This window comes from Rhincodon typus, chromosome 8 (genome assembly GCF_021869965.1).
Source record: "Rhincodon typus isolate 14 chromosome 8, sRhiTyp1.1, whole genome shotgun sequence".
NCBI classification, from domain to species: domain Eukaryota; kingdom Metazoa; phylum Chordata; class Chondrichthyes; order Orectolobiformes; family Rhincodontidae; genus Rhincodon; species Rhincodon typus.
In genome coordinates, this window is record NC_063339.1 from 36,521,322 (window position 1) to 36,543,284 (window position 21,963).

Below are 21,963 nucleotides of genomic sequence, written 5' to 3' on the forward strand. Positions count from 1 at the left end.
GGGGGAAGGTAGGTGGGGTGGCGATAGGTGAGTGCAAGTAGGCTGTGGTGGGGATTGGTCAGTGAGGTGGGAGGAACAGATAGGTGGGAGAGAAGACGGACAGGTCAAGGAGGTGGGGATGAGAGGGAGGATTTTGAAGCTATTAAAGTCCACGATAAGACCATTGGGTTGTAGATTCCCAAGGCGGAATATGAGGTGCTGCTCCTCCAGTTTCCAGGTGGTGGTGTTGTGACACTGGAGGAGGCCCAGGATGGACATGTTGTCCAGGTAGAGGAAGGGGGAGTTGAAGTGGTTTGCGACTGGCAGGCGTTGTCATTTGTCGCAAATTGAGCATAGGTGCTCCACAAAGTGGTCTCCAAGCCTCCGCTTGGCCTCACCAGTGTAGAGGAGGCCACGTCGGGAAAAGCAGATGCAACAGACTACATTAGCGGATGTGCAGGTGAACATGTCTGATGTGAAAGGTTTTTCTTTTTGGGGGCCTGGGATGGAGGTGAGGGGGACTGTGTAGGGACAGGTGTAGCACTTCCTGCTGTTGCAGGGAAAGGTGCCGGGAGTCTTGGGGGTAGTGTGAAGCGGATGTGGGGGTCGCAGGGAGAACAGTCCCTACAGAATGTGGATAAGGGTGGGGAGGGTAATATATCCTTGGTTATGGGGTCAGATTGCACATGGCAGAAGTGGCGGAGAATGATGCGTTGAATCCGGTGGTTAGTGGGGTGATACGTGAGGATTCTAAGAGGGATTCTGTCTTTGTTTTTATTGCAGGGAGGGAGTGTGAGGGCAGAGGTGCGAGAAACGCAAGAGATGTGGTCGAGGGCATTTTCGATCACTAAATAGGGGATGTTGCGGTCCTTGAAATACAAGGACATCTGGGATGTTTGGGAGTGGAACGCCTCATCTTGGGAGCAGATGCGGCGGAGGTGGAGGAATTGGGAGTAGGGAATTGCCTTGCAGGAAGGTGGGTGAGAGGTGTAGTCTAGGTAGCTGAGTCAGTGGGCTTGAAATAGATATCAATTTCGAGATGGTCACCAGAGATGGAGACAGAGGCTCCAGGAAGGAGAGAGTTGTCCAAGATGGTCCAGGTGAACTTGAGGTTGTGGTGAAAGGTGTTAGTAAAGTTAATGAACTGTTCAAGCCCCTCATGGGAGCACAAGGTGGCGCTGATACGGTCATCGATGTAGCAGAGGAAGAGGTAGGGGATAGTGCCCTATGCTGAGAATAGGTCAGTTTGTTACAAGTATGAAATTCGATACTGTGATTGCATCACTTAGCTATTGTACAATGCAGTTCCTGTTTCATGCTGTCAAACTTTTAAAAGCTGTGGTTGTCTGGAGGGATCTTTTTCCAAAAAAAAGGATTAGAGGGAAGTGTTGAAGATTACTTAACCTGTGCAAATTACTTTTCTGAGTGTTATTGTTGAAATTTTGGAGTTTCCACTGAAAGCTGTCAATTATGTTACATTACATCTGCCACTTCATAGTTATTACCGAGTTACATCTTTTATGGACTGCATGAACTTTTATACACTAACCATATCTGAATGTAATTTAAAGTGAAAGTTAGAATATCAGACAAAGCAAGGTTCTGTTTTAGATTTTCAGCATTGCTTTTATGAAATGCCTTTCTAGTTTTAGTATGAAGTTTATTGTTATGCCTCAGGCTAGACATTAAATGGGAATCAACTTTCCCCAGTTTTATATACAGGGTGGCTCCATTCTTGGTTGCTGCGCTGTGCTGATCTGACTGCTGCACATGCACTGTATCTCATAAATTGGTACAGGTGTTCCAGTAACAGGAGTGAAAGGAAGTTACAAGGTTTTCCTTAAATGCAATATGCATGTCGAACAGGTATTTTTAATTAAGTTAGCCTTTTAATACTTCTAATGCTTGCTTGTGGGGATTAAAGCATCAAATAGTTGTTACTGAAAATCAAAAGGGTGGATGTGCAGTATATATAATACACCAGTAATTTTTGAGAAGGGAGTTTACCAGCTGGAATGATTTTTACAATGTTACAGATCAGAAACTAACCTTTCACAAAGACCTTCATACTGATTGAGTTCAAATTGTGTAATTTGATGAGGCTTAAATTTTTGTATTAAAACCAAAATGTAATTTGTGTTGGAACTATATCTGGTATGGGCTTGATAGTATAAGTAGGAGATAACAGATGGCTGGGTTGGGTGAGTCTCGACTGCTAAAAGGAGAATCAAGACAACTGGTTAGAGTACCTGGTGTAGCTTGCATGGACCCTAATAATTTGATACACGTAAACAAGTTTAGATCTTCAAAATAAGACTTTGTTAGAACTACTTGTATAGCTCCAAAAACACTGCAGAAACTTGATACCATCCGAGACACAGTAAGCTGCTTGATTTGTTGTGTTTAACATTGTCCCTCCACCCTTGTCACTTAGTTGCTTCAATATGTATTTTCTACAAGATGCACTACAATGAATCACTGAACCACCTTCAACAGCACCTGCCCAATCCAAAACCTCTCTCACTTAGAAGGACAAAAGCAGCAGATCAACAGAACTATCATCACCTGCAAGCGCCCATCCAACCCGCACACCATAGTAACATCATTATTTCACTCACTAAGACAAAATCCTGGAATTCCCTGCCCAACAGCATTGTGGGTATACCAATACCGACTTCAGAAGTTCAAGGCAGCTAATCGCCATGTTCTCGAGTACAATTGGGGATGAGCAACAAAGCCACACTCTGATGATCCCCCTCAAATTTTAAAAAAAAAACATTTACAGCAAATGTTATAATTGAAGCACTTATGAACGTTCTTTCAGAGTGGGCATCCTGCCCATTACCATTAATCTATGTCTTTTGATTATTGACCCTTCTACTAAGAGTGAAAGTTTGTTCTTATCCACCCACCCCCTCTATACCCCTCATATTTTTGTAAACTTTAACCAGGTTCCCTCTCTGTCTTTGCTCTTAGGAAAACGAGCCCAGCCTATTGAATCTCTTCATAGCTGAAATGGTCCAGTAAAGGCAACAGCCTGGTGAATCTTCTATGCATCCTATCTTGTGCCATTACATCCTTCCTACATTGCAGCAACTGGAACTGCACACAGTACTGCAGCTGTGGCATAACTAATGCTTTATATTTATACAGTTCCATCCAAACTTCCCTGTTCTTGTATTCTGACCCTCAATTGATTTAAAGGCAATTTACCCTGTGTGCCTCCTCATACACCTTATCTATCTGTACTGCTCCTTTTAAGGAATTTATAGGCATGTACACCAAGGTCCTATTGATCCTCTGTACTCTAGTATGTAACCATTCTTTGTTTATTCCTCTTGCCTTGTTAGTCCTCCCAAAATGTATCACCTCAGACTTGGCTTGCAACCTTCTTCAGCCAGAATTCCCACCTGAACGATCTCTTTTTTGCCTCTTCCTGACGTTGCCAAGATTCAGCCAATTTAACTCACTCCATGTAATATTAGAAAACTGTCGAGTGTAATAAATACAGAAACATTGATGGGTCCTAACAGCATCCCAGCAAAAGTGCTGAAGTCATCACGGGGGGCCTCCACATGGTCTGACCGCTGGCTGCACCTCGCTCCGCACTGGACTGCTGGTCACTGTCCTTGCCTCGGGTCACTAGCGTCCTTACTATGGCCGCTGGCATCTCTGCCAGCAGTCCACTTCGGAGGCCAGGTGTCCAAGGCCGAGAGAAAAGAGCAGATGGAGAAAGAAAAAGAATGGGCCAATCGGAGGAGCTCTGGCTGGAGCATCCTACTCTGCTGCCGTCTGACCAGATGAGCGTGGCATCAAGGACCCTGAGTAAAATGGAAGTCAGAATCTGATGGGAGTAAGACATGGATAGAAATGGACAGCTGACATCAAATAAGACATCTGTTGTATATGATTATTGAAAATAGCAGGCCAAGGTGTAAAAATAATTAGTGCCTTTATTTGTTCAAAATTCCAATATTATTATACATATTAAATGTTTTAAAAAGTCACAATATAGTTATGTCTCTTGCTTGCTCTTTTTAAAATCATGACCAACAGGTGGTAGAATGAAACTGGTTAATACGTTTCAAGAATTCTTACTGACAAATGTTTATTATTAATATGTTTAGGGAGACTTTGGTAGGTAGGTTGGATGGACCAAAACTCATTTATCTGACACTTAATGTGTTATCAATGCAGCTCCAATTGCAAGTCAGCAACAGAAGATAGTATTTACCCAACAGCGTAATTTACAGAGATAATTGGCCTACAATTCCATCTGCTTTTGTATCAGCCCTAAATTAACTTCTGAACACCATAACACACTGATTTATCAGTGTTCTGCTCTATAAACAAAATATTTTGTCATTCTGAAAGGCACCGCAATAAAAATATAAATATTGTATAAATCATATGTTCAATTCTCCTCTGTTAGTGTCTGTAACAGTCATACTTCTACTATTAGAAAAACTAATCTTAGATATTAAAACCAATCAGGAACAGAACAACACTAAAAGTATGATGGCAAACAGTTGCAGCCATTTAAAGGGATATTTAAGGATTCTTAACAGATATTTCGAAGACTGCATGAGGAGAATAAGCAGTCATCCTAACAAAGGAGGTTAAGGATAGCAGCAAGTTGAAAGTCTTATGGTGGTGGTAAAATTAGTGATAGGCCAAATGATTGAGAAAACATTGAAAACCAGCTTAGAATGACTAAAAAGTGACAGAACACATTGAGTTTAAACTAGCAAAAAAGATAAAATAAGATAGTAAGAGCTTTTATAAAGAGGAACTAAAGTAACTTAAATAAACAATGGTCTCTTGGAGGATGAGACTACAAAATTAATGCGGAACTAGAAATGGCAGAGGTGTTGCACAAAGATTTTCTAACCAGCTCGACGACAAAAATCAAGTGTTAGAACAATGGTTGGAAATGAAGGGGGATGGGAGGGAGGAACCTTTTTGAAAAATATTAATTTTTTTTATTCATTTTGTGGAATATGGATGTCACTGGCTGGCCCAGTGTTTATTACTTGTCTCTAGTTGCCCTTGAGAAGGTGGTGAGCTGTATTCTTGAACTGCTGCAGTACAACCTACTGTGGTTGACCCACAATGCCGTTAAGGAGGGAATTCCAGATTTTGACCCAGCGACAGTGAAGGAAATATGTCGTCATTTCAAGTCGGAATGGTGAGTGGCTTGGAGGGGAACTTGAAGGTGGTGGTGTTCCCATATATCTGCTGCCTAAATCCTTTTTAGATGGAAGTGGTTGTGGGTTTGGAAGGTGCTGTCTGAGGATCTTTGGTGAATTTCTTCATTGCATCTTGTAGATAGTATACACTGCCGCTACTGAGCGTCGGTGGTGGAGGGAGTGGATGCTTGTGGATGTAGTGCCAGTGAAGCGGGCTGCTTTGTCCTGGACGGTATCAAGCTACATGAGTGTTGTTGGGGTTCTACTCCACTAGGCAAGTGGGCAGTATGCCATCACACTCCTGACTTGTGCCTTGTAGGTAGTGGACAGGCTTTGAGGAGTCAGGTAAGTTACTCACTGCAGTATTCCTATTCCTATCCTCTGACCTGCTCTTGTAGCCACTGCGTTTTGTGGTGAGTTCAGTTGAGCTTTGGAGCAGTGATAATTCCCAGGATACTGAAAGTGGGGGATTCGGTGATGGTAACATCATTGAATGTCAAGGGGTGGTACTTAGATTGTCTCTTATTGGCGATGGTTATTGCCTGGCATTTGTGTGGAGCGAACGTTACTTGCCATTTGTCAGACCAAGCCTGGATATTGTCCAGATCTTTTTGCATTTGGACATGGACTGCTTCAGTGTCCGAGGAGTCACGAATGGTGCTGAACATTGTGCAATCATAAATGAACATCCTCACTTCTGACCTTATGATGGAGGGAAGGTCATTGATGAAGCAGCTGAAGATGGTTGGGCTGAGGACACTACCTGATGAACTCCTGCAGAGATGTCCTGGAGCTGAGATAACTGACCTCCAGCAACCACAACCATCTTCCTCTGTCAGTTATGACTCCAATCACCGGAGAGTTTGCCCCTGATACCCATTGATTCTAGTTTTGCTGTGGCTCCTTAATGTCATACTCGGCTGTATACAGCCTTGATTTTTTTTATTCATTCACAGGATGAGGGCATCACTGGCTAGGCAGCATTTATTGACCATCCCTAGGGCAATTAAGAGTCAGCCACATTGCTGTGGGTCTGGAGTCACATGTAGACCAGACCATGTAAGAATGGCAGTTTCCTTTCCTCCAGTATGTTAGTGAACCAGATGGGTTTTTCCGACAATAGAGAATGGATTCATTGTCATCGTTAGACTCCTAATTCCAGATATTCATTGAATTTAAATTGCACCATCTGCCGTGGCAGGATTTGAACCTGAGTCTCCAGAATGTTATCTGGGTCTCTGGATTAATACTCTGCGATAATACCACTAGTCCATTGCCTCCCCCTCTAGGAGGCTGTCACTCTCATCTCTCCCCTGGAATTCAGCTTTTTTTTTTGTCCATGTTTGAACCAAGGCTGTAAGGAGGTCAGGAGCTGAGTGGCCCTGCAGAACACGAACTGGGCGTCACAGCAGGTTATTGCTGAGTAGGTGCTGCTTGATAGTACTGTTGATGACACCTTCCATCACTTTAAAAAAACGAAAGAACTGTGGATGCTGTAAATCAGGAACAAGAACAAAGTTGCTGAGCTTTTCCAGCAGGTCTGTAGTTCTGAGGAAGGGTCACTGGACCCGAAACATTAACTCTCTCTCTTTTTTTTCCTTCTCAAATGCTGCCAGACCTGCTGACCTTCCATCATTTTACTGATGATCAAGAGTAGACTGATGGGGGCGGTAATTGGCCGTGTTGGATTTGTCCTGCTTTTAATGTACAGGATATACTTGGGTAATTTGCCACATTGTCGGGTAGATGCCACTGCAGTAACTGTACTGGAACAGCTTGGCTAGGGGAGCGGTAAATTCTGGAGCACAAGTCTTCAGTACTATTGCTGGAATGTTATCAGGGTCTGTAGTCTTTGTAGTATCCAGTGCTTCCATCCATTTCTTGATATCACATGGAGTGAATCAAATTTGATGAAGGCTGGTATCTGTAATGTTGGGGATCACTGGAGGAGGCTGAGATGGAGCATCCACTCAGCACTTCTGGCTGAAGATTGCTGCAAATGCTTCAGCCTTATCTTTTGTACTGATATGCTGGCCTCTTCCATCATTGAGGTTGGAGATATTTGTGGAGCCTCCTCTTCCAATGAGTTGTTTAATTGTCCACCACCATTCACAACTAGATGTGGCAGGACTTGCATCTGATCTGTTGCTTGTGGGATCGCTCAGCTCCGTATATCACTTGCTGCTAGTGCCACTGATGCTAAGTAGCAGCTGTGTGTACAATCTACAAGATGCACTGCAGAAATTCACCAAAGATCCTCAGACAGCACCTTCCAAACTCACGACCACTTCCATCTAGAAGGACAAGAGTATCAGACGTAATGGAACATCACCACCTCCAAGTTCCCCTCCAAGCCACTCACCATTCTGACTTGGAAATGTATCACCATTCCTTCACTGTTGCTGGGTCAAAATCCTGGAATTCCCTCCCTAATAGCATTGTGGGTCAACCCACAGCAGGAGGACTGCAAGGGTTCAAGAAGGCAGCTCACCACCACCTTCTCAACGGCAACTAGGGATGGGCAATAAGTGCTGGCCAGCCTGTGACGCCCACATCCCACAAACAAATAGAAAAATAAAAGTAGTCCTGTTTGGTTTCACCAGGTTGACACCTCATCATTGCGTATGCCTTGTGCTGCTTCTGGCATGCCCTCCTACACTCTCCACTGAACCAGGGTTGATCCACTGCTTTGATAATTTTGGGATATGCTGAGGTTACAGATTGCGCTGGAGTACAACTCTGCTGCTGTTGATAGCCCACAGCACCTCATGGATGCCCAGTCTTGAGTTGCTAGATCTGTACAAAGTCTGTCCCATTTAGTATAGTGGTCGTGCCACGTAACACGATGGAGGTGATTCTCATTGTGAAGGCGGGACTTCGTCTCCACAAGGACTGTGCAGTGGTCATGTTAGCAATACATGGACAGATGCAGCTGCAGCTGGCAGACTGGTAAGGATGAGGTCCAGTATGTCTTTCCCTCTTGTTGGTTCCCTCCCCACCTGCCGCAGATCCAGTCTAGCAGCTATGTCCTTTAGGACCCAACCAGCTCAATCAGTAGTACAGGACGTTGAAATTCCCCAACCAGAGTATATTTTGTGCCCTTACCATCCTCTGTGCTTCCTCTAAGTGTTGCTCAACATGGAGTAATGATTCATCAGCTGAGGGAGGACAGTATGTAGTAACCAGCAGGAGGTTTCCTTGCCCATTTTTAACCTGAAGCCATGAGACTTCCTGAGGTCCAGAGTCAATGTTGTGGACTCGAGATAGGTCTCCCTATTTTGGCACTCGCCCCCCAGATGTTGGTGAGGAAGACTTTGCATGGTCTGTTTCTGCCATTGTCTTTTCCAGTCAATGCCAGGTGATCTGTCTGATTTCCTTTCATTGGGACTTTGTAGCGATTGGTACAGCTGAATGGCTGGCTTGCTGAGCCACTTGAGGACAATTGAGAGTCAACCATATAGCCTTGGGTCTGGAATCACATGTAGGCTAGACCAGATGAAGGTGGCAGATTTCCTTCCCTGAAAGACATTAGTGAACCAGATGTCTCTTTCTGGCAATTGACAATGGATTCATGGTCATCAGTAGATTCTTAATTCCAGATTTTCTTTTTTAAATTCAATTCCACCATCTGCTGTGGTGGAATTCTAACCTGGGTCCCCAGAACATTATCTGGGTCTCTGGATTAATAGTCTGCTGATAATACCACTAGGCCATCACCTTGCCTTACTAATAAATAAACTACTAATTTTAAAAAAAGTTATTTTAGTAAACAAATAGGAGTTAAACAGTGACATGTCCACTGGTCCAAGCAGCCTGCATCAGAGCGTCTTTAAAAAGAAGTAACTGCAGGCATAGTGGATGCATTGGTTTCAGTCTTCTAAACTTCCCTAAATTCCCTAAAGATCCCAGTGAATTGGAAAGCTCTGCCCTTTAATGCCATTGTTCAAGAAAGGGTTGAGGCAGAAACTTCGGTCAATAAGCCTACTATCCGTTGCTGGGAAAACAGTGGAATCTATTATTAAAGTAGCAGCAGAATCTTTTTTGTGATATTTATAATGCAGTCAGACAGAAAGGGCAATTGGATTTTACAAAGTTATTCCTTGAAAATGTAACAAACGGGGTGGATAGAGGGGAGCTAAGTAGATGTGGCATGTTTGGATTTCCAAAAAGACGTTTGATATGGTGCGATGTAAAAGCTTACTACACAAGTTAATGGTGGGAGTGATAAATTGGCAGGAATAGGGGACTTGAGCGTCTGGATAAACGGGTTATTTTCAAGTAGGCAAATTGTGACTGTGTCTCAATGAACAGTGTTGTCTCAACTACTTACAATCTCTAAAAGCTTGGGTGAAGAGACTGAGAGTGGACTGTAGCAAGGTTTGTTGACGCTATCTCAAAGTTACGCTATAAAGTGAATTCTGAAGAGGATGTTTAAATGAAGAGCAATTACAGAAAACTGTCTAGGCATCCTCATGTAAGAAGCAAAAAAAGTTGACATTCAAGAATATCAAGTAATTAAGAAGGCGAATGCAATATTAGCTTTGTTTTGAAAGGAGAAGAGATTATACAAGTCAGGGAGTCATGCTATATCTGTACAGGATAGTGATAGCATTACCTGTAGTATTAGATGTATTTTTGATCTCCATTTAAGGAGGGATATACTTGCATTGGAGCAATTCAGTGAAAGTTCACTCAGTTGATTTAGGTAATGAGGCGTCTGTCTCATAAGGAAATAATGCAGGTTGTGCCTATACTCTCTGGAGTTTAGACATATTCTTCCTGAAATGTAGGATCCAGGGGGGCTTGAAAGGGCTGAAGATATTTCTTATGGGAATACCTAGAGCAAGGGGACATAGTTGCTGAATAAGGGATCATTCATTTAAACAGAAATGAAAAGGAATTTCTCCTTTGGGATAATTATTAATTTGTTGATTCTCTGCCTGAGGGAGTTGTGGCAACTGGATTATTGAATATATTCAAAGTTGAGTTGAACAGATATTTGAACCATAAAACAAAGGTTATAGGGCCAGACAGGAAAGTGGAGTTTGAATCCAAGATCACATCAGGCATGAACGCATTGAATGGTGGAGTAGGCTAGAGGGATTGCACAGACAACACCTGCCCATATTATATTACTAGATAAATATTTAATGCATGCTGTTAAATGGCTCCCTTTGATCTGTTTGTCATAATATGTAACAAACTACTTGAGTTCACTAAACAACGATAGACACTGTTGAAATTTTTTTGTTCTTGGCACCATTATAAACCAATTCCTGTCAAATCAGAATACTATGTCCTGATTACCCAATTTCAAAATATGCAATTGATTACTCAAACTTTCAAAAAGGGATTTAATTATAAATGTAAAAAGTACAGACACTGACAACCATTATAACAACAGTATACACTCAAACTTAAAGCGGTTTACCAAACGTCTTCCTCCATAACCCCATTTGGTGGATTTAACATTGTCGGGACCTCCAAGGCACAGTTATGAGAATGGGATATGCAGTCTTCAGTTTTTAAGCTGATAATGACATTTATATAAGACTTATTCACACACTTGTTCTCTCCCAGTCACTAACTCGCAATGAATAATACACTATCACACCCACTCACTCATTCACTCACACTCTAACTCTATCTCTCACCGCAGGGAAAAGGAACCATTTGCGGTCAGGCTGCCTTGGGAGTGGACCTTGGGCATTGAGGGCAGGGAAAGGAGCCATTTGCAGCCAGGTTGCATTGGGGTACGGAGTTGGGCATCCAGGGTGGGTGGACAGAGCCATTTGCTGCCAGAGAGAAGACAGCCTTGCTGGAAGGATGGCTAGGCATCATCTTCAACTACTTCAAACTGACCATGTGAAGCTGGCTGCAACAATCTCTGAAATTGTTCAGGGCACAAGGCAGACAATTTGTGGCTCAAACTAACAAAAATCATTGTCACATTGACATTAGCCTGTTACTGGGTTAGTCTGCACCAGATTAGTTGCTTTGGATACTGATTGTCTCAATTGACATCTGACTGTTGAGCCTGAACTGAGCAATTAGCATTTCAGCCAATGCTGTCCTGGGGCCTGCTGCACCTTACTGTTGCCATTAAAGGTTTGGGACTCAAATCCCCAAATTTAGTGAGCCAATCCCACTGAGGACCATGACTCTCTCTTTGCAAGCCATTCCTTAAAATATTGAAATGTTTTCAATGCTTACACTTTTGGCAATCATTATACCATTTTAAAAATTGAAGGTGGACAGCTCTGAATTGTACCAATCTACTTGGCTCACTCCATTGATTGCTGAGCTTCACCAATTCATTATTGTTTGTTTATTTGACCATATTGACCAGCCTCAGCAATATTTTGGAATGGAACTACTTCTTCAGTTAAAATCAACAATGTAAGTGTTTGTTGTAATTAAAGTTGAGGGTTTGAGGATTGCAGTTCCCATTTCCTCCCTCTGTCAGCTGGATTGTAATGAGTGCAATCTGTCATACCAGCTAGGGCAATTAAGTATATTTTTAAAGTATATTGTATGACACGTCCAACACTTAAGTATCTAAATCGCCTTATGGTGTTTATTTCCCAGCCACATTTTTGGAAACATTACAAAATGTAATTAAGAGTACACAGGTACAGGAATTCACAACACGACATCATCTTTTTAATTAAGATGTTTTTGAATATACTCTGTGCTCCAAATATTCTTTGACATAAGACACATGCCAAAAGAAGGATCAACTAAGTTTGGTAGCAGGGCAATTCGAGGCTTGGAGATGTTGCAAGCTCAAAATATTTGTTTTAAAAAATCTATCAAACGGTGGTAAACGGAGTTTAATTTTGAATTGTGGAAGCAGTTTTACTATACCTAGTTCTAAAACCTAGCTGTCTTGTCTAGCTTTTCTACTATATATGGAGTCAGCAAGGGTTAAGCTTACACAACTCCTGTGATATCTTAAAGTCGGAAATACAAAAAAATTCAACAACATCTGAAAAGTTATGTGGTTTTGGCTGTAGATTTGACCTGCTATTCTAATTATGAATTGTGCCAAGTGACATTGGTTTTCCAATTTCCCTTGATTTTCACTGTACACTTCATACTTTCCATGCATTTCACTTACCAGCTAACCTGGTCTGCAATTTTCTGTAAAGAGTTGTTTCGTAGAATCTGTAATTCCCAGAATCAGTCATTAGGTCGATTCAAGATAGAGACATTCCTGGATATTAAAAACATCAAGGAATATGGGAATAATGCAGAAAAATGGCTTTGATGTATAGGCTCATGACCACATCCTGCTCCTATTTCTTATTGTTCTTCAAAATATTATCTATAATACAATAATATACATCTTCCTGTGTACAAGTAAAATGAGGCATGAAATGCATGGGGTTAAAGGAACTTCCAGTCAATAGAGAGCAGAAGATCTTTGTTATCCTGTACCATTTAAAACCGATGCAGTAGTTGTTCAAATACACTTGCATTTGGAAGGAAGGGCAGAGAATAAAATGGCTAGAGAAAAACCCCAGAGCATGATCTAAATTTATAGGTATTCCAGTTGAAGAATCGCAGTGGGTATGTAGTATCAGTAGATACTGTAATCACTAAATTAAAAAAAAAATGCAAGATGTTACATTAGACCTTTACAAATCATTGATAAGGTTTCAGCCAGAGTATTGTGCACAATGCTGGGGACCAGACTTTAGAAAGAGCCTAAACAATTGCATAAGAAATTTGTCAAGATGATGCCAGGGATATGGGACTTCAGTTATTTGGCTATTGGTGAGGCTGCGGTTACTTTTCTCAGAGCGGAGAAGGTGACAGGGAAGAACCTAGTCGATGTATTCAAAATTGAGGATTTGATCAAGCTAACAAGAAGAAATTCTTTAGATTTTTTTAAAGAAGTGCAGATGCTGCAAGTGAATCAGTGAAGTCATAAATTGGCAAAATAACCTAAAAAAAAAAAATTTTCTTTCCCTACACAGTTTTGTGATTTACACTACTTGAAAGGGTAGTAGAAGCAGATTCCATTCAGAAATTTCTAAAGATATTTGGGCATGTACTTGATTAATTGGCAAACTTGTGGGAAAAACCTGCAGTGTAGGACAAAATTGGACAGCTGTTCCAAAGAGGTCGCACAGCATTACTGACTAAATGTGCTCCTGTGCTTTAAAATGTCATAAATCACACAACTGGAGTCCCTAATTATACGGTACGGTACTCTCGGATTTCTTCCTGCTATCCAAATTCTAGAGCTCCATCCAGTGGCAGAAAATTCTTACAGCAGCAGTAGCAGCTGTTTGGTTTCATTTTTGTACGTTGTACACTTTTCTACATTGTATAAATGGTGTATATCTACAGACTTCAAAGCTATCTGTATAACTATGGCATTTTCCATCTGAATTTCTGCTGCTCCACTATGTTAATGATAATGTGCTATTATTTTGCTTTCCTAACCTGTTATCCAACTTATTTTGTAGCTTCTGATCTACTACTAAATCACTGACCTTTCTTTGGCAGCTACTTGAGCTTGGATAAGAGATGTTAGAAAAAGAGAGGGGGATTTTATGGTGACTGAGAGGGGTGAAAAACAAAATTGAGCTGATTCTACTGTAACAAATGACAATGATGCATCTTTCAATATTGTGTTATACATTATAAAATCAAATGATCAGAGCTGATTATGCAAAGGACGCAATTTGCATTAATAAAATTTGCTTCTCCAATCTCACATTTTCTTATTTCTTGCAGCTTTTCAGGGAAGTAAGAATAATGAAATGTTTGAACCATCCAAATATAGGTAAGTAAACTTTCCATATTTTTGAAGACTAAATTAGGCATTGAAAAAGTTTCTCCTGTTGAAACATTTTTACTTAAAGTAATGAGAGAACCTGCTTTGCCTTAAGTTTGGACTAAAACTCCATACTAGCTCATTAGGGGTAGTGTATTGTGGTGGTAGACTTGCACAAATACCTTCTGGCCTAAGACAGATTTGTTGATGAGGCATCCAACTGCTCAACAAGAATTTGATTTCACCAATGATTCCCCTGTTTGATTCTAGTAAGGAATTTGGTCATTAAACACAGAAAAGCACTGAACAGGGTCCCTGATGCATATATCTTCTAATAGTACTGTAATCAGTATAAACTCTTCCTTCTTTTGAAGTTTTCTTGGAATGTAAATTGATGAAGTAGGCCTTGTGTCCATCAAGAGCAATACCTTCATAATTCAGAGCCCCATATCCTATCTTGCACTAAATCCAACTCATCCATAGGTCCCAGCCTCGCTATTCAGTGTTGTTTTCCTGACCTACAACATTGACTGAAAAATCCTTGTCACCTTAAACCCCTTTAATAAAATCACAGCTGGATGTTCTGGAAAAAAGTGTTAATCATTTGTTAACTTGCAAATCAGCTGGCAAATTCATGGAATTAAGAGATGTTATGAGTTAGACGACTTAGAATTTATTGGTTGTACCTTGCTCCACTATTTGTTTTGCACTGCTGGAATCTTGCCCTTAGCTTCCTCGTTATTTTAAAACTTTGCTGCAGTTGAATGTTTATTGTCCATGCAAGTTGCCACAGAAAGTTAGCTTGGGTAAGTAACAGTAATAGTACCTTTTTAACAATGTGATGGTAATACACTGCCAATTAATTTACCTGACCTAGAAATTAAGCAATTTAAGTGGCTGAACCTCCTTTCTTATGATAAATTATCCTAAGAGAATTTTAAAAGACAAATGTTAAATTTTAATTTGGTTCCTTTTTTTGGTGTGGCTTTATTCTCTATCTTAGTTCAAATTTTCTTAGCCTCATTTCTCTTTCTGTACTTGATTAGACTAACTAATTGTCCCCAGCTTTTCCTGTCTTTTTGTCAATTTTCAGATCTCATTGATTTAAGGAGTTACACTGCTGATCTTGCTGTTGGCTTTGATCCCTTCTGCGTTGTTGTCTCTGCTGAGCCACTACCAGCTTGCAATTCCAGCAATTTACAGTGCAAACTTTTTTTTGAAGTGAAAAATGCAAAAGAAAACTAACTAATAGAGCTTGCCACAAGATGCCGAGCTGCAGCAACGCCCTTGTTTGTAATCCACACCAACATTGTATCTCTTCCCACACCCTGAAGTCCACTGACTTTGGCCTTCTGTCCATGTATTTCTCCCCACTGAGCTACCAATGTTAACAGACTTTAGCCATCTTGACCTTAATTTTTGGAGCCACTTCCTTAAGCTCGTGCTTCTGTTCTTTCCTTCAACTTTAAAACATTGTTTTAAAACTTACTTTCCAACATACATAAAACATTTGGTACTGTGCCACATGGCAGGTTGGTTGGCAAATTAGGAATGTTTCGGACTGATGGGTACTTTGTAGCATGGATTAGAAGTTAACTAAAAGATAGGAATCAGAGGATAGGTATAGATGGGCATGTCTCAGATTGGTGATGAGTTGAAAGTAACGTTCCACTGGGATTGGTGTTAGGACCCTTACTTTATCTGATTTTTTTTTATAAACGATTTGGAGATGGGTGTTGAGGACAAACTTCTAAATTAGCGGATGATATCAAGCTAGGGAGAATAGTGAATTGTGAGGATGGTGAGTGATTTCAGAGATATTGACAAGTTGCCAAATGGATGGACAGACACCTAGCAAATGAATTTCAATGCAGCAAAATGTGAGGTAATGCATTTTGGTAGAAGTAACATGGAGAGACATTACAGGATCAATGGTACAACTTTTGAGAGAGGAGGGACCTTGGGGGTTCACATGCATGATTCTCTGAAGGTGATAGGCAAGTTGAAACATTTATTAAGAAGGCTTATAGGATCTTTGGGTTTATAATTAGAGGCATAAGTATTAAAAACAAGGAAGTGATGCTCCACCTCTACAGATCATTGGTCAGACCACATTTGGAGTGGTGTTCAGTTCTGAGCACCTGACGTGGAAAAAGTTCAAAGCAGATTTACTGGAATGATACCAGGAATGAAGGATTTTAGATACAAGTAATTTTCACCACACCCCTTTTAGCTCAGCTCCTTTGTCTATGTTTGGAAAAAGGTCAAGAACTGAGTGGTCCTGGCAGAATCCAAACTGAATGCAGTTAGCAGCATATTGCCGTGTGATAGCTCTGTCAATGGCCCTGTCCCTCACTTTGCTTGTGGTGGAGAGACTGAGAGCCACAATTGTCTGGGTTGAATTTCTCCTGCTTTTTGTGGACAAGGCATACCTGGACAATTTTCCGCTTGCCGGTTAGATACCAACAGCTGTGCTGTTGAAATTGTACGACATTGGAGTGGATAGTGGGGAACCAGAAGATGTGTTGTATTTAGACTTCCAGAAGGTATTTGACAAAGTGCCTCACAAAAGGTTAAATCGAAAGATAAGAGCCTATGGTGTTGGATGAAGTATATTGGCATGGAGAATTGACTGATGGGCACGAAACAGTGAATGGGGATTGGAGTTCTTTTACAGGCTGGCAACCTGTGACCAGTAGGTTCCACAGGGATTAGTGCTGGGACTGCAACGGTTCACAATATATAATTAATGATTTGGAGGAAGAAAATGAATGTATGGGAAGGTAGGTTACAAGAGGGTTATAAACAGTTTGTAGAGAGATATTGATTGTGGTCAAAAAGCTGACAAATGGACTAAGCAGGTCCTGTAGATCTTTTTAGTGAAATGTTTGGGAATGGGTTTCTGGGCAGTTAAGGCACTGAATTAATGCAAGTCATAATTTTAAACTAAATATAAAGATCCAGAGAATATTTTTGATCTTCTAACTGCCTTATACATATGTTCAAGACTGAGATTTTTAATCTGTGAAGGAATCGGGGTTATGGAGATAAAGCAGGAAAGTGGTGTTGAGAATGATCAAATCAGCCATAATCTCATGGAATGGTATAGCAGACCTGAGGGGCTGAGTGACCCACTACTACTACTACTATGTCTTGTGTTCTTATGATGTTACAGGTAACCTGTTGATTGGGGGTTAAATATTGGTCTGGACCACTGTTGACTTCCCCCTGGTCACCTTCAAAATAATGGCATAGGAATTTTTACTGTCACCTGAGAGCAGATAGGGCCTTAGTAAAGTCTCATCCAAAGACGGCACCTTCAGCAACCAGAACTGCACAAATGGGCTATCCGGAATGTTCATAATGGGATTTTCTGATGTGAATCCACAATAATACGATCCACTGAGGGCACAATGTACGTAAGAACTATGAGCAGGAGTAGGCCATCTGGCCCCTCGAGCCTGCCCTGCCATTTAATAAGATCATGGCTGATCTTTGAGACTCGGCTCCACTTACCCGCCCACTCACCGTAACCCTTAATTCCTTTACTGTTCAAAAATTTATCTAGCCTTGCCTTAAAAACATTCAGTGAGGTAGCTTCAACCACTTCACTGGGCAGGGAATTCCATAGATTCACAACCCTTTGGGTGAAGAAGTTCCTCCTGACCTCAGGCCTGCATCTGCTTCCCTTTATTTTGAGGCGATGCCCCCTAGTCCTAGTTTTACCTGCTAGCAGAAACAACCTCCCTGCCTCCACTTTATCTATTCCCTTCATAATCTTATGTTTCTATAAGATCTCCCCTCCTTCTGAATTCCAATGAGTATAAGCCCAGTCTACTTGGTCTCTCCTCATAATCCAACCCTCTCAACTCTGGAATCAACCGAGTGAATCTCCTCTGCACCCCCTCCAGTGCTAGTATATCTCTTCTCGGGTAAGGAGACCAAAACTGCGCACAGTACTCCAGGTGTGGCCTCACCAGGACCCTGTACAGCTGCAGCATAGCCTCCTTGTTTTTGAACTCCATCCCTCTAGCAATGACAGACAAAATTTCATTTGTCTTTTTAATCACCTGCTGCACCTACAATCCCACCTTCAGTGATTCATGCACAAGGACACCCAAGTCCCTCTGCACAGCAGCGTGCTGCAATTTTTTACCATTTAAAACAGTCCATTTTGCTGTTATTCCTACCGAAATGGATGACCTCACACTTATCAACATTGTACTTCATCTGCCAGACCTTTGCCCACTCAATTAGACTATCTATATCCCTCTGCACTCTTTGCTCTACCACTCACCTTAGTGTCCTCTGCAAATTTTGACACCACACTTAGTCCCCAACTCCAAATCATCTATGTAAATTGTAAACAATTGCGGTCCCAACACTGATTCTTGAGGCACACCACTAGCCACTGACCGCCAACCAGAAAAACACCCATTTACCCCTACTGTTTGCTTTCTACTGGTCAACCAATCCTCTCTCCATGCCAATACGTTACCTGTAATACTGTGCAACTTTATCTTATGTAGCAGCCTTTGGTGTGGCACCTTGTCAAATGCCTTCTGGAAATCCAGATACACCACATCCACAGGTTCCCCATTGTCCATCATGCAAGTAATGTCCTCAAAGAATTCCACCAAATTAGTTAAACATGACCTACCCTTCATGAACCCATGCTGGGTGTTTCCAATGGGACAATTTATATCCAGATGTCTTGCTATTTCTTCCTTAATGATAGGTTCAAGCATTTTCCCCACTACCGAAGTTAAGCTAACTGGCCTATAGTTACCTGCTTTTTGTCTACTTCCTTTTTTAAACAGTGGCGTCACATTGGCTGTTTTCCAATCTGCGGGAACCACCCCAGAGTCCAGTGAATTTTGGTAAATAATTACTAGTGCATTTGCTATTTTCCCCCATCACCTCTTTTAGTACCCTGGGATGCATTTCATCAGGGCCAGGAGACTTGTCTACCTTTAGCCCCATTAGCTTGCCCCGTACTGCCTCCTTTAGTGATAGTTTCTAGGTCCTCACCTGGTATAACCTTCTTGCTATTAGTTTTCGGCATGTTATTTGTCTTCCACTGTGAAGACCGACACAAAATAACTGTTTAATGTCTCGGCTATTTCCTCATTCCCAGTTATTAAATTGGCTTTCTTATCCTCTAAAGGACCAATGTTTACCTTCACCACTTTTTTACGATTTACATATTTATAGAAACTTTTGCTGCCTGTTTTTATATTCTGAGCTAGTTTACTCTCATAATCTATCTTACTTTTCTTTATAACTTTGTGGCTTTCTGTTGGCCTTTAAAGGTTTCCCAGTCTACTAGTTTCCCACTACTCTTTGCTTTTTTTGTATGTATGTGTTTTTTTTCAATCTGATACTTTCCTTTATTTCCTTAGACATCCATGGCTGGCGATCTCTTTTCCTACAGTTCTTCCTTATCACTGGAATATACTTCTGCTGAGCACTGTGGAAAAATTGTTTTGAAAGTCCTCCACTGTTCCTCAATTGACCCACCCTAAAGTTTTTGCTCCCACTCTAGCTAACTCCTTCCTCATTCCTTCATAGTCTCCTTTAAGCACAGGACATAGATACTGGATTTAACCTTCTCACGCTCCATCTGTATTTTAAATTCGACCATACTGTGATCGCTCCTTCCGAGAGGATCCCTAACTGAGAGATCATTAATTATTCCTGTCTTGTTACACAGGACTAGATCTAGGATAGCTTGCTCCTTCGTAGGTTCCACTACATACTGTTCAAGGAAATTATTGCGGCTGCATTCTATGAACCCTTCCTCGAGGCTGCCATGACTGACCTGGTTTGACCAATTGATATGTAGATTAAAATCCCCATGATAATTGCTGTACCATTTTTACATGCATTAGCTATTTGTTTATTTCCCGCCCCACCACGATGTCGTTATTTGGTGGCCTATAGACCATACCTATCAGTGACTTCTTCTCCCTGCTATTCCTAATTTCCACCCAAATGGATTCAACCTTTTTGTTCAGTAGAACCTCTATCATCTCTCACTACTGCCCTGATATCATCCTTAATCAGAGCAACACCATCTCCCTTACCTTCCAGTCTGTCCTTCCAAACAGTTTGATACCCTTGGATATTTAACTCCCAGTCATGACCATCCTGTAACCATGTCTCTGTAATGGCCACTAAATCATACCCATTCGCCATGATTTGTGCCGTCAACTGATCCACCTTGTTTTGAATGCTCCGAGCATTCAGATAAAGTGCCCTTATGCCAGTTTTTGCACCTTCTTTTTGGGTCCTATTACCTCCATGACCAACAACTCTTGTTCTCCTTCCCTTTAACACTTTTTTTTCCTAATTTTCAATGGAGTTGAAGCTTCCTCGTCACCTGCTAACCTGCTGCTTTGGCTTACATTAATTGTTATCCTCCCTGTACGCTCACTTCTCCCTTCTTCACCCACCCCCCGACTTACTAGTTTAAAGTCCCATTTACCACCCTATTTACCCTTTTCGCCAGAACACTGGACCCGGCCCTGTTTGGGTGGAATGCATCCCAGTGGTATAGATCCCTCCTGTCCCAGAACTGATGCCAGTGCCCCTGAAAAGGAAACCCTCTCTCCCACACCACTCTTTTAACCACATGTTTATTTCCCTGATCCTCGCCTCCCTGTGCCAATTTGCACGTGGTTCGGGCAGCAATCCAGAGATTATGACCCTTGAAGACCTGTTTTTTAATTTTGTTCCGAGCTTTTCATAATCCCGAAACAGGCCTTTTTTCCTAGTCCTGCCTATGTTGTTGGTACCTACATGGACAACAACTGGATCCTCCCCCTCCCTCTCTAGTATCCTCTTGAGCCAGTCAGAGATGTCTCGCACCCTGGCACCGGGCAGGTAACAGACCACATGGGATTCTCTATCCTGTTCGCAAAGGATACTGTCTATCCCCCTGATGATGGAATCCCCTACAACTACAATCTGTCTTTTTGCTCCCCCCTCTTGAATGGCCTCCTGGACCATGGTGCCATGGTCAGTTGACTCATCCTTCCTGCAGCCCTGTTCCTCTCCCACGCAGGGAGCAAGTGCCTCATACCTGTGGGATAATGTCAAGGGCTGCGGCTCCTGTGTTCCTGTCTGCAGGGTCCCTCTACTTGCCTCACTCGCAGTCTCACACTGCTGTCCCTGCCTGCTGATCGAATTAACATTAGTTAATCTACCAGGTGTGACTGCCTCCTAGAACACAGCATCCAGGTATTTCTCCCACTCCCGGATGTGCCGCAGTGTTTGGAGTTCGGATTCCGGCTTATCAGTTTTGAGCCAGAGCTCCTCAAGCAGCCAACACTTGCTGTAGATGTGGTCACTGCCATTCTCAATGGGATCAGCTAGCTCCCACATCATACAGCTACAACACATCTCTACTTAGTTAATTATTTAAAATGAATTAGTTTTTTTTTAGTTTCGCAGTGTTCGCTGCAGCAGTAAGTTCACTCCGTTATATACTCAGACTCCAGCCTTGCCTTCCGACCTGCTCCCAGAGGAGTGGGTCTGAGTGGGGGACTTCAATGTCCATTATCAAGTGTGGTTGCTAAATTAACTTGCTAAGTCCTGAACCACTAGACTGGTTCTCTCCAGAGGTGCCACAAACCCAGTGGTTGGGACAAAGGGCGCAGTATGTTTCCATACTGTAGGAATCTTACCCTCACCAATTTATCTGAAACAAGTGGATTTGTCTGTGACTGTATTGGTAGGAGTTACCACCAGTCCTTCTGGAAGCAAACTCCCACCTTCACACTGATCCTTGTGCATACGACTAGTTACAGATTACAATCCTGAAAATGCCCCTCTTGACCCAACTGTCTTCCATCAGTTATCTAATCCTCTCTCCATGCCAATATATTACATCTATTATGTTGCTATTCATTATATTGCTATGTCGAAATCAGCTGCCATAATCTACACAGTAACAGTGACAGCTCATCAACAATAAAATACCTTGGGATGTCCTGAGGTTTTGAA

General features: G+C 41.8%; 1 protein-coding gene across 19 annotated transcripts in view; it reads left to right on the forward strand.

Annotated features, from left to right (window-relative positions):
* The window catches only part of mark3a (MAP/microtubule affinity-regulating kinase 3a), a 191,934-nt gene that overhangs the window by 80,658 nt on the left and 89,313 nt on the right, over positions 1-21,963 (forward strand). For 18 of the 19 annotated variants that reach the window (XR_007262590.1, XM_048599715.1, XM_048599720.1 and 15 more), the window contains one exon: positions 13,917-13,965. Coding sequence is in view for 18 of the 19 variants with exons in the window: in XM_048599715.1 (XP_048455672.1) it covers positions 13,917-13,965 (49 nt within the window). In the remaining variant the exon portion in view is untranslated. Of the gene's footprint in view, positions 1-2,955; positions 4,386-13,916; positions 13,966-21,963 lie in introns of those variants that run through there. The other variant, XM_048599733.1, reaches the window with a different exon arrangement.